At 41.8% G+C, this 13,155-nt stretch overlaps 1 protein-coding gene across 1 annotated transcript; it reads left to right on the top strand.

Annotated features, from left to right (window-relative positions):
* Positions 1 to 3,817: 3,817 nt before the first annotated feature.
* On the top strand, positions 3,818 to 7,977 carry LOC144319245 (oncomodulin). The gene is made up of 4 exons (XM_077907094.1): positions 3,818 to 3,878; positions 4,778 to 4,910; positions 5,548 to 5,657; positions 7,961 to 7,977. The coding sequence occupies exons 1-4, from the start codon at positions 3,818 to 3,820 to the stop codon at positions 7,975 to 7,977; spliced, it is 321 nt and encodes a 106-aa protein (XP_077763220.1).
* The last annotated feature ends 5,178 nt before the right edge of the window (positions 7,978 to 13,155 follow it).

Raw genomic sequence — 13,155 nt, 5'->3', positions numbered from 1 at the left:
ATTGCATATGTAATTAGTCAAGGTGAGGTCATACTGGAGTAGGGTGGACACTTAATCCAATATGACTAGTGTCCTTACAAGAAGAAGACACACAGAGAAGATGGCCATGTGATGACAAAGACGGAGATTGGAAGGATGAGGCTATGAGCCAAGGAATGCTGAGGATTGCCAGCAAACACCAGAAACTGAAAGAGGCAAGGAAGGATCCTCCCCGGGCACCTTCAAGGAAGTGTGTCTCTGTGGTCACTTTGATTTCAGCCTCTGGCCTGCAAAACTTGAAACAATATGTTTCTGTTGTTTTGAGCCGCTCAGTCTGTGGACCTCTGTCATAGTCGCTCTAGGAAAAGAACACACTTGAGTTTTTAAAAGATCCATCTGGGTGCCTGGGTGGCTCAGTCAGTCAAGCTTCTGCCACTGCTCAAGTCATAATCTCAAAGTCCTGGTATCAAGTCCCGCACTGGGCTCCCTGCTAAGTGGGAAGCCTGCTTCTTTCTCTCCCCCTATCCCACCCCACCCCCCGCTTGTGATCTCTCTCTCTCAAATAAAGAAATAAAATCTAAAAAAAATAAAAATAAAATAAAAAAGATCTATCTGGCTAGGTTGAAGGGGAGCCTAAGTGGACAAGGGTTGGCCATGTAGGGTCTGCTGCATTCCTCCCGCACAGACAAGATGGTGGTTTGGGCTAGGGTGGTGACAAGTGGGGCATGAGTAGAAGACAGATCTGAGGAATGTTTGGGAAGTGACATCTACAGAGAGAGTATGGAAGTGGGTCAACTGTGCTCTTGTCTACTGTGTGATACATGTTAAAAAGAGAGCCCCAAACATTTTCAAGAAACTTGTCATCAACAAGGCAGCTGGGATTGAGCACAGGCAGTTATGACATCTAGGACAGGCCAATGGGTCAGGAGATGGGCCAGGGCAGCATGGCTAGAGAGACATCCCAGAGTTACACAGCAAGTGATCAGTTTGGGGGCTCAGGGTAGAGGGAATCTGTAGGATTAAGAGGCACACTGGGGATTTGGATTGAAACCGGTGATTATTGGAGACAGCATAAGATATCTGAAACAGAAGTGTCATCTGAGAGTCCAGGGCCATCAGCAGTAGTAATGTCTAAATACACAGCTCGGCCAGGGGCGCCAAGTTCTTTGTTTCCCCACCTGCCAGCCTTCCTCCCCTCAGACATTGCTAGCTGGTCCCAGCATCCTCTCCTTCCACTCCGGGAAGTCCCTACCAATCTAGTGGAATGGATACACAACACGTCGTCTTGTGATCCCAGGACAGGGGTGGGATTCAACAGGGAACTCAGAGACTCTTCTGGAGGTCTGCAGATCTGCATTTGGTCCCCTGATCTTCAAAAGAAGCCCAGAAGGTTGACAGAGCACCCGCTTGCATCCCTCCTATTCGCTGCCAGAGGAAACTGAGACTCAGAGTCTTGAGGCTAGTGAAGGACCTCGTGAGGGTCCAGTTAAGGTTTTCTACTTCTAAATCTTCTTTCTACTCTTTCCTGGGAGCACTTGTGAGTTTGGGGGCCCAAATAGTGTAGACCACTGAATCAACATCTTTTTTTTTTAATTGTGGTAAAACACATACAACATAGAACTTACTGTTTTAACCACTTTAACTGTACAGCTCTGTGGCTCTAAGCACATTCATGTTATGCAACCATCACGACCGCCCAGAACACTTTTCACCTTTTCAAACTGTACCTCTGTCCCCCCATTGAACACTAATGGAAAGAAAGAACTTCCTGAGTTTCTATGGCAACTTAATGTTAGCAAATCTACATTCTTTTTTTTTTTTTTTAAGATTTTATTTATTTATTCATGAGAGACACACACAGAGAGAGAGGCACAGGCACAGCCAAGGAGTAACAGGCTTCCTGCAGGGAGTCCAATGTAGGACTCGATCCCAGGACCCCAGGATCCCAACCTGAGTCAAAGACAGACGCTCAACCACCCAGGCGCCCTATAAGAGATATCTAAAGTCATCTAACTCCCAGAGAAAGTAGAATGGTGGTTGCCAGATTGGGAAGTAGGAGAGGGCATCCTTATTCAATGGGCATAGGGGTCAGTTTTGCAAGATGAAAAAGCTCTGGAGATCTCTTGTACAACCATGTGCATATTGTTAACATTACTATACTGTATGTATACTTTAAAAGGGTTAAAATGATAAGGTTTTTGTTACGTGCTTTTTTTAAGCCATAATTTAAAAAAAAAGTTTAGCACAGCGCTGGCTACCTAAGGACTCAACAAATACATGCTGAAAGCCAAAAACAAACAAATGAAAAGCAAAAAACCTGAGGTCTCAAATCCTGGCCTCATGTTTTTCCTGTAAATTTTAGATATGGGATATGGTTGGTTGCCTCCTCCTTTTTGCTTTTTTAGTGTGTGCAATTTAAGATATTGCTAGGAAAATCAAAATCAAGACTTTTTTGGAAAGTCATCCAAGCGGTGCCACCCCTTTGATGGACGAGTTTATGTGTTCATCTGACACTGACTTTGGGTCTGTCAACCGCAGACCAAGGTCAGCCTCACACATCCACAGCCTCAGAGGTCAACAGCAGACCCGCTTCAAACAGCAGCCACTGGGCAGCCCGCGTAGCTCAGTGGTTTAGCACTGCCTTCAGCCTAGCGCATGATCCTGGAGACCCAGGATCGAGTCCCATATCGGGCTCCCTGCATGGAGCCTGCTTCTCCCTCTGCCTGTGTCTCTGCCTTTCTCTCTCTGTCTCATGAATAAATAAAGAAAATCTTAAAAAAAAAAAAAAAAACAGCAGTCACTAACACCTGGGGGGCCCCTTTTCAGTTTACAGAGCACCCCATTTGTGTCATCTCATTTGGGCCACTGTCTCCTCTTTACCAGGTTTCTGGTCTCCCCCACACTGCCAGCGGGGTTCGTTTGCAGAACTGAAACCTTAGTTAAGGTTTGTTGAGGTTTGTTTTTAAAAATTGGCTGTTCCCACCCACATTCCCTTGTGCTATAAATAGAAAAAAAAAGAGGTTTAATTAGTAAGGCAAGACATTTGAGCTACGTCTACTTGATCCTTGAAAAGGAAATCTAAGAGGTTCTTACTATCACTTTTTCAATCCTATATAAGGTAGGTCAGTAAGGTAGCAAAAGCACATCTGTTTTTTTGCTCCTTCAATTCTTTTTCCGGATTCTTCTTGGGGGAAAATCTAAAACGGTGAGTAGCTGGTGGACCTACAAGACCCCAGATTCTTCTTTCCTACCTGCGTTCATATTACACTGGTATGTGCTGTGCTCAGATTTCTTTCCCCATGGACTTGACACCTGGAAAGATTTTAATCTCTGATGGATGGGCTTTTCATGTCTTTGATTCCCAGCCTTCAGGATAGATAGCATCTTTTCCACAGAAGGGCTTTAAGTAGCCCAAGTTGTATCCTTTCCCATGTGACATTGGCAACATTGCATTTTCAGTGCATGAAAATACCATTGCATTTGTAACATGGTTTACTTTTGGATGTTTTGTAGATGCCTATGAAAGTGATTGGTTGTGCAAATGTCATTTTCATAAGAAAATGGGATCAAATAATTCTTTAAGTTGTATTTCTTAATTCTGCCTTAGGAGAATATTCAGGAGAAGGCACTGAGACAACGGGGGCTGGAATCATTTCAATTGATGGTTTGCATGTGGCTATTTTGTCTCATCACTTAATAGGATATACCTCGATCTCATGTTTAAAATTTCCCTACCAGCATACAGTTTCAGTGGGCCAAGGAGTGTGTAGTCCCCTTAGATACTCATGGCACTGCTTGCCGTTGACCACAGCTCATTTATTGTGTGCACAGGTGAAAAATGAGCATCACAGACGTCCTTAGCGCTGACGACATCGCAGCAGCCCTGCAGGAGTGCCAAGGTAAAGGGCAGTGAGGCGGGGCTGGGGTGGGGGGTGGGGTATTTCCCACCTGGTCACACCTCCAGCAAAGCCAAGAAAATTAAAATGTGGACTTTGCTGAACATTCATGGGATCAGAGAAGAAAACTGTTACCAGTGAAATAACTACAATGAGAGAGCATAGGATTCCTTTGCTGTCAGGTGGAAGAAACTTACTAAAAGTGAAAAAACGTGAGGATATGATGTGGACTGTTTGAATCCAATGACTGCATTTCACATTCTCCCCCGCCCCCATTAGACCAGTGCTGCTTGAGTCTTGGACACTCAGCCTATTAAAAGGGAAGGGGGAGGCATGGGATGGGGGGGGGGAGGGAAGGAAGGGGGCAGCAAGAGCAAGTGGGCAGGGAAGTGGTTAGGGCCATAGGAGATGCTGTCACAAAGTCACCTGGTCTTGGTTGCCTCAAAATCTTGCACTAGTCACAGCCCTGTCTTTTTTTTCTTTTTCTTTTCTTTTCTTTTCTTTTCTTTTCTTTTCTTTTCTTTTTTCTTTTCTTTTTCCTTTCCATTCCATTTCCTTTCCTTTTTTTTCTCTTCTCTTTCTTCTTCTTCTCCTTCTCCTTTTTAGAGGGAGAGGGAGTGGGAGGACAGAGCTGGAGAGGGAGAGAAAGAATCCTAACCAGGCTCAACATGGGGCTCGATCTTATGACCATGAGATCACGACTTGAGCTAAAAATCAAGAGTCGACGCTTAGCGGATGAAACCACCCAGCACCCTATCTTCTTTAAAATTCGAAAACAGAGCCTCCCTGTAGCTTGATGATATATCATGAAGAGGGTTTTAATAACTTATGTTTCCAGCACCTTGGTCCAAATACAGAATGTGACCCGATGAGCCTCAGAATAACCTCTCTCTGTCCTTCAGACCCAGATACTTTCGAACCCCAAAAATTCTTCCAGACATCGGGCCTCTCTAAGATGTCGGCCAGTCAGGTGAAGGATGTTTTTCGGTTCATAGACAATGACCAGAGTGGATATCTGGATGAAGAAGAGCTTAAGTGAGTTTTGTCCTGAGCTTGCTTGCGTGGCACCCCTGACATTGCTAGGTGGGTTGGGAGCAGTGAAGGCCAGTTTGGTAGTATTTCTTCAATGGCCAGCGTTGACACTGGTTCAGCAGAGCCCCACGGAAGGGAAGAACATGAGTCAGTGGGCCATGCATCTTTCCTTGTGAAGCACTAGACATGGGCACTGAAGACTGTAGGTGCAAAAATTCATTCATTGTAGGTTTTTTCTTTGGCAAATATACTTATCAACAAAACTGTGAAAAAGCATTTTAATCTTTTAAAATTTACTTTTTATTTATTTTTTGAGAGAGAGAGCAAGAGCAGGGGTGAGGGTCAGAGGGAGAAGCAGACTCCCCCCTGAGCTGGGAGCCTGATGCAGGACTCAATCCCAGGACCCCAGGATCATGACCTGACCTGAAGGCAGACAATTCACCAACTGAGCCCCCAGGTGCCCCTCTGAAAAAACACTTTTAAAAACAAAATGCCCACCAGTAGTTTCTACAAGGAAGGCAAGTTTGGCTTGTGAAAGCCTCTGACTGAATATTGCAATGGCCGGGAACAGTCGGTTTGCTTCAGGAGAGAAAAGGGTAATTTTTTCAGGAAATTTCCACCAATTTTGATTGTCCTGCAGGTTTTTCCTCCAGAAGTTCGAGAGTGGTGCTAGAGAGCTGACAGAGTCAGAAACCAAGTCTTTGATGGCAGCTGCAGACAATGATGGTGATGGGAAAATTGGAGCTGACGGTATGTTCACACGTGCACATAGCACAAACAAATTTAGCTCTGGAAGCAATCTGGGGGACTTGGGTGATGAGATCAAGCAGACATGGTTAGTGAAGATCCCCCTTTCTTAACTTTGCTGAGCTTCAGCCTTCTCATTTGTAAAATGGGCCTGATGAGAGGATACAAATGATGTACTTAGAGGCTAGCATGATGTCTGGGGATGTACCATAAAAGCTGATCCTGTGAATCACTGTCTGTGACCCAGGAAATACCCTTCACCTGACCAGGGGACTAGCTATTGTCTGGCTAATATTTGCAAGACACCCTAATGCATCATGAGAATTATGTGAGGAATTTTTACCACTGAGATTTGAACCCCCCTAAGGGAAGGATTGACATTCTCAAGTGTGTCTTGTATCAAAATGTCTCTTGACTTGAATAGGAAAGCCTCTTAGCTTTCAAGGTTTAAACAAATACATTTTATTGGACATTAGCCCACTGACTGGACAATATGGGAGAGTAGATCAAACATCCTGTACGGAGACTTTTGTGTGCAGAGCCCTATATTCAAATTTTAGTATAGAAGCACGGCTGTAGGATTATTTTCATCCAGTTCAGTCATATTGCTTACATGTTTTTTATTTTTATCTTTTAAAAAATTTTATTTATTTGAAAGAGAGATCACAAGGGAGAGGGAGCAGCAGACTTGCCGCTGAGCAGGAAGCTCAACACAGGGCTCTATCCCAGGACCCTGAGATCATGACCTGAGCCAAAGGCAGATGCTTAACCAACTGAGCCACTCAGACACCCCACTTACATGCCTTTTAGCTACACTGTGCATGCCAACTCAGGAGAATTTATGCATGGTCTTTGAGGTGGTACTCATTGGAGATTAAAAATTCCTATTTAGATCCTCCTTTTAAAAACCTATCCAAAATTATACCACTATGACTTACTACACAGGAGTTAATGTAGCTTCTATACATAGCTCAGAAAAATAGTTTAGGTAAGAGAAAATATATTTACTTAAATCTAACCACCAAAAAATTCCAAATAGGCAAAGTGTACCAATAAATACAGAGCAAATCCCCAGTTTTCCAATTTCAGTTGGTCACATCTGCTCATTCTTACCACTACCATCATCACCAGCATTTAGTAATATAAACTCTTGGGGGTAAGGTTAGAGTTCATCAGACAAAAGTGAATTCCAAGCCCCTGCCCCCATGAATTGTTTCCTACATCTGCACAAAGTGGATTCAGAAAAGAGGAAGGAAACCCCCAATCTGTCTTAAAATAGCCAGACAGAGAATTGAGTGATCCCAGATTGCAATAAGTTATTATACCAAATCCATGTGTTGTCAGAGGGAAATGGCTGGACTCACAAATTCGAATACAAGGGGCTCTATTGCAAAGCTGAAGACGTTTGTTAGATTATGCAGGAAGATGGAACACTATAGACCATCTGCACCTGTAGTCAGTGACACATTTTTCCCCTCCTTTTGTGCCCGTGGAGGGGGCCAAACCCATCACCGAACAATCTGCTTCCCTTCCTCTTCAGAACTCTCACTGGCCACAGCATGTCTGGAAAAATACCAAGCCATCTCCACTGATGTTTTCTCACCTCTTCTGTTTTAGAATTCCAGGAAATGGTGCATTCTTAAAAGCCCCAGGCTGTGAGACAATCAGCCAGAAGGTCTCCAAAGCCCCAGGAATGGGAAACACCACTTCCTCTCCCTAATTTATTTATTCACTCCCCCACCTCCACCCCCACAAGTGCTTCTGCAATTTACTCTTGTTTTAGTGAGGTAATAAGACAGTCATTCATGAATTTTCGATGGTCAGTATGCCCTGATGACTCTGTAAGGCCCTCGGCAGACAATGCCTTTAAAATTCATCCAATAAAGATACGTTTCTCATCATCTGCTGACGTGTGGGTGTGTTGTTTTGTTTTGTTTTGTTTTCAGCAAGGTACAGGAATGAAAGCAACTTGGGAGCCGAGGGCTTTTAGAAATATTTCTGGTCTTATCAGCTCAACAGAGGAAAAGGTTGGAGGAAAAAAAGTGACAAACAAATGGCACTGTCAGGCTAGGATTTTCTTAGGGAGTTATTGGAGGCTGAAAGTAATACAAAGAAATTTACAAAGAGCCCAAAATCACCTTTGCTTATGTGTTAGATGGCCTAAGAGGGATTTAAAAGCCAACAGTACAGGACAGAAAAAAGTGTGAGGCTACAGTGGCCCCAAAGCTAAGGAGACTTGCTCTGCCAAATGGGCACAAACCCATTTTTCAAGCTTGCTGCTTTTTTTTTCTTTTTTCTTTTCTTAGAAAAACAAGCTATCTGAGACTTGCCTGCTCTGACCCAACCTCCTGCCACCTCTCCCTTTCTATCATTACTTTCCTGGCTCTTATTTGATACCACCTGAGCCAATTACACCGAGAATTGCCTTAACTTTGGAGGTGAGCCTTGGGGTCCTGTTACATGGTGTTCATCAGGGTGGGGCAATCTCAAGCAAGGAAATTCTCACTGAGCTGATTTCCAAAGGTGGCAGATGCAAACTGTGGTCTCTGGCTGACCCTGGAAGTTAGGACTCCAGGGAGGAACTGAGCCATTTTCCTGGGAGCCTGCTGTAAGGCTCACAACTTTCACTCCACATGGAGGCTCGTAAGGCCCTGGGCTCTCCTGGATTGCTTCCTTCACACTTAAGTAGCTCAGTGACTTTCGAACCCCTGTTTTTTGGAGGGCCGTGTTAGCTTTTCAAAGCATAGGGTGTATGCTACAAGGGGGCCTCTGGGTTACTCCAGGAGGCCAGTGTTCCCACATTTTTATTTTAAAAACTATGTATTTATTTTAATATGCATTAAAAAATTCAACTAGAACAAACATGTGATTTCAATATCGCTAGGTTAGAACAAAGCTAAGGGGAATATCAGGTTTTTCAAAGCACATCGATTTGAAGAACAGTATCAAGTGATATTCGAGATACAATGTGGTATTTGGAGGGATAAATCCCATAAAGGGCACAACCATTCCCTCCTCATGTCCAAGCCTTCTTGGCAGGAATCAGGCTAGGTCTTCCCCGCCTCAGCTTCTCCTGGTGTGTGCAAATATCCCCCATGAGCATCTGTGATTTGCTCACACTAAAGACAGCAAGAGGGTCTTTCTGACCAATACTGACAACCTTAGAGCCTTGATTCTTCAGACAATCCATGTGTTGCCTTTGCCTTCACACCACACATGGATACTCTGATCCTTCTGTTATTTCATGTCTCTCTGTTAGCTTTTCCCAGCCAATGGTTCTTTATTCCAGCTACAGCTCTAAATACCTCAAAGTGAGCCTGCCCCATTCTTTCGCGGGGCGGGGGCTCAGGCTATCATAAAGGTCAGCGAAGCTAGGTGGTTGATGATGTTTTAAAAATACGTGTTATGAGCTTCTAAGCAATCCATCACCCACTGGCACCGCAAAGGCAACATCGCCCTCATCTAGGTGAGATAATCAGTTTCTCATTTATTTTCTGTCACTGAGGAGGGCATCTGTCTAGGGATAATGACTGGAGGGGTTAGATGGAGCACCCAGGGGACCCTGTGTCATTGGGTCATACTGATGTCCTGACTTGAGGAAGCTATTTGAAAGAAGACGTCTACAAAAGGATCCATTGCCACAAATTTTCCACAGATAGGATTATGGCCAGTTATTCATGAATTTTATTCATTCTGCTGTTTTAAAATGACAAGTCCAATTATATTTGCCCATGTCAGGTATATTGCTTTTACATTGTTTCAACCCAGTTTTAGGAACTTAATTTCAGAGTCATTGTCAATAGAAAATAAGTAGCAATCAAAACAAAATAAGTAGCCATTTCTGTGTACCTAACATCCAAAACGTGTCAGGTGGTATGCTTCCATGAAACAATCTTTACTCATAACAATTTTAAATTACATTATTTGGATTTTTAAGTGTGGCAGGGAGGAGGGGTGGTACATAACTCCATCCGTGAATGCAAGTAACAACTCTGGGCATTTGAATACATTTGTTAATTAGTGCTTTTTATTTTTCTGATTATTTTTCTAAGTTTAAATTTTGCAAAGACGTTAGCATTTCCAAATCTTTGGTAAGTATAATTTGAAAACAAAAAGCGTTTTCAAAAATTACCCGAGTTTAGTCATTATACAAACTTTGTACAGGGTAATTCATTTTTAAATGAGTCTTATTCAGTATGTACCTCACCAAAAGAGAGAAAGGGTACATAAAATGTCAACACCGGTTATCTCCAGCTGGAAGTATTACAGAACAGTGTGGTAAAACTGAGGCCTTTAAAGAAATGGAGCATAGTAACTAGAGAAATGAAAAACAGATGTAGAATTTACCCGATTTTTGTCACTAAGCCAAATAACAAATTTTGATTTTAAAAAACTTTCATGCCAAAGATGTATCCCACACTCAAATGAATGAAAGCCCTACATACTATTCTGTTCCTGAAATTTCTACTCATTTCTTTGGACTCATTTATATTTTTATATACTGAGGAAAAATTTAAATATGTTAAATATAACATATCCAGAGTCTAATCAAAACTGGAAAAAATCCTGAAATTGTAACAATCTGGAAAAAGGATTGACATGCATGTAAGGCAACTTTTGTGCTTGTGTTCTTGATTTTTAACTAATTTGCAGATGACCACTAATATACCTCAAGAAAGAATGTTCTCAGCAGTGGCGAGATATATTTTAACTTTGAGATGAGGGCCTAGAGCATATGATAGATTACAGAAGTCTGTTTTTCCTACTTGCTTATAAGATAGGGCTGCGACTGTGGCTTTAATCTGGACTACTTTTACTTCATTGTAGTTTTGACTGACAGTTTGGTAGTTTATAATTTAATGGATGTGATTTGAAAGCCAGTTACCTGAATGTGCCTAATTGTTGAGGCTAATAATAAGAATTATTAAAATAGTTCAAACATTTTGGGTATTTTGCTTCAGCATCTGCACATTATGAAATATTTACATTGATTTTTAAATACATAGTTTTCACCATATTCCCAGCTCAAAAAGAAAGCACAGAAAAACAGCAAAGATGTGAAGTGCTCGTCTGTTCAGGTTTACAAACCACATAGTTAATTCTGTGTGACGATGCAGTTTAATTTTGTCTAATGAGTACTCAGGAATCTAATTTCAAGCAAAAACCTATCTTATATCTCTCCTGCGAATGTGAAGGTATGGTATTACTTTGCAAACACTTAAGACGACAGATGAAATTGGAATCAGGAGGCTCATTTCCACCTGGCCTGTTAATTTATTCACTGGAAAGACTATTCATTTACATGAGGTTGGTTTTAACTGGTTTCAAAAAGTCAGCTTTTTCGGGTAAGGAGTAGATTTTGACATTGTCTTCCTAGGTGTTTTCTACAATGAAAGTAAATAGATTCACATCCTTGAACTATTATTACTGTTATTATTTATTCATGCTGGAATCACCTGAGGAGTTTAATTTTACTCTTTTTTAAAGATTTTACTTATTTATTTCAGAGAGAGAGAGCAGAGAGAGTGCGCACACCAGTGGGGGGGGGGGGGCGGGAGCAGAGGGAGAGGGAGAAGCAAGTTCCCCACTTGGGGAGGAAACCTGAAGTGGGGCTTGATCTCAGGACCCCCGTATCATGACCTGAGCTGAAGGCAGACACCCAACCAACTGAGCTACCCAGCCACCCCTCCTTGAATTATTTTTAAGTGATGAAATATTTCATTTTTTAAAATGATTTATTTATTTGAGAGAGTGTGTGAAAGAGAACATGGACAAGCAGAGGGGAGGGGTAGAGGGAGAAGCAGACTCTCTGCCAAGCAGTGAGTCCAATGTGGGACTGGATTCCCAGACCCTGAGATCATGACCTGAGTCGAAGGCACATGCTTAGCCAACTGAGCCACCCAGGTACCCACGTGATAAAATATTTCAAACATAAAGATGACAATAGGTGGCAACAAAACACCTGTGTACCTACCCCCTCACTTTATCAAATCTTGGCACTGCTTGTGTCAATTTGCTTGGGCTGTTGGTACCAGTCTTAGGTGGGTCTGAGATTTGGGGGGTAGGGGTGAAGCGATAGCCATGGTACTTTTATTATGGAAATCAGTAGGGGATGGTCACTTATTCGCTGGCTCCCCTCCTTAGTGTGGGGCCCTCCTTCAGCTATCATGTCCAGGTGTGTCTTTTCTGCTCTGACAAAATACAGCAGCTTTTCCTGGAGAAGCCAGTTCACTTAGGTTGTTTCCGTACTATTGAGAATAATGCTACAGTGAAGGAGTGCAGATCTCTCTTCTAGATAATTTTCGTTTCCCTTGGATACATTGCCACAAGTGGGATTGCTGGATCATATGGTAGTTCTATTTTTAATTTTTCTGAGTACCCTCCATACTGTTTTCCATAGTGACTGCACCAATTTACATTGCCACCATCAGTGCTCAAGGGTTCTCTTTCTCCACATCCTGGCCAGCATTTCTTTCGTCCTTTCAGAAAACTGACCTACCAGGTGTGAGGTGATACCTCATTGTAGTTTTGATTTGCATTTCCCTGATGATGACTGATGTCAAGTGTCTTTCCATGTACTTATTGACCTTTTTCTTTGGAAAAATGTCTATTGAGATCTTTTGCCCATTTTTAAATTGGGTTATTTGGGTTTTTTTCTATTGGGTTGCATGAGTTCCTTGATATTTTTAATATTAACCCTCATCAGATGTGTGGTTTGCAAATATTTTCTTCCATTCCACAGGTTAACTTTCCATTTCATTGATGGTTTCCTTTGCTGTGCAGAAGCTTTTTAGTTTGATTTACTCCCAATTGCTTATTTTTGTTTTTATTGCCTTTGCTTTTGGCATCAAATCTAAAAAATCATCATTGATACCAATGTCAAGGAGCTTACCCCAGTTTTCATCTATGAGTCTTACTGTTTGTCTTTACATCCAAGTAAAGTTTTTAATTTTTCATTCAAACCTTTAATACATATCAAGTTGATTTCTGTATATGGTATAAAAATAGATATCTAGTTTAATTCTTTTGCATGGGGCCATCCTGTTTCCCCAACACCATTTATGGAAGAGACTTGTCCTTTCCCTGTTGTATACTCCTGGTTCCTTTGTCATAAGTTAATTGACCATATATGCATGCATTTATGTTTGGGCTTTCAATTCTATTCCATTTGATCTTTGTGTCTGTTTTTATGCCAGTAGTATAGTGTTTTGATTATTATTGCTTTGTAATATTGTTTGAAACAAACTTTGAAATACTGTTTAAATTATTTAACTGGTCTATTCAGATTTTCTACATCATTTCAGTCTTGGTAGGTTATACATCTCTAGTAATGTCTCCAGCTCTCCTGTCATCTAATTGCTTGATGTGTAATTATTCACAGTAGTTTCTTATGATCCTCATTAGTTCTGTATTACCAATTGTCATGTCTTCTCTTTTGCCTCTGATTTTTGCATCTTTTTTCTCCATCTAGCTAAAGGTCTGTCAATCTTGTTTATTTTTT

This window comes from Canis aureus, chromosome 8, assembly GCF_053574225.1.
Source record: "Canis aureus isolate CA01 chromosome 8, VMU_Caureus_v.1.0, whole genome shotgun sequence".
Lineage (NCBI taxonomy): Eukaryota > Metazoa > Chordata > Mammalia > Carnivora > Canidae > Canis > Canis aureus.
The sequence above is the reverse complement of the archived record's forward strand: the minus strand, read 5'-3'. Positions and strand labels throughout refer to the sequence as shown.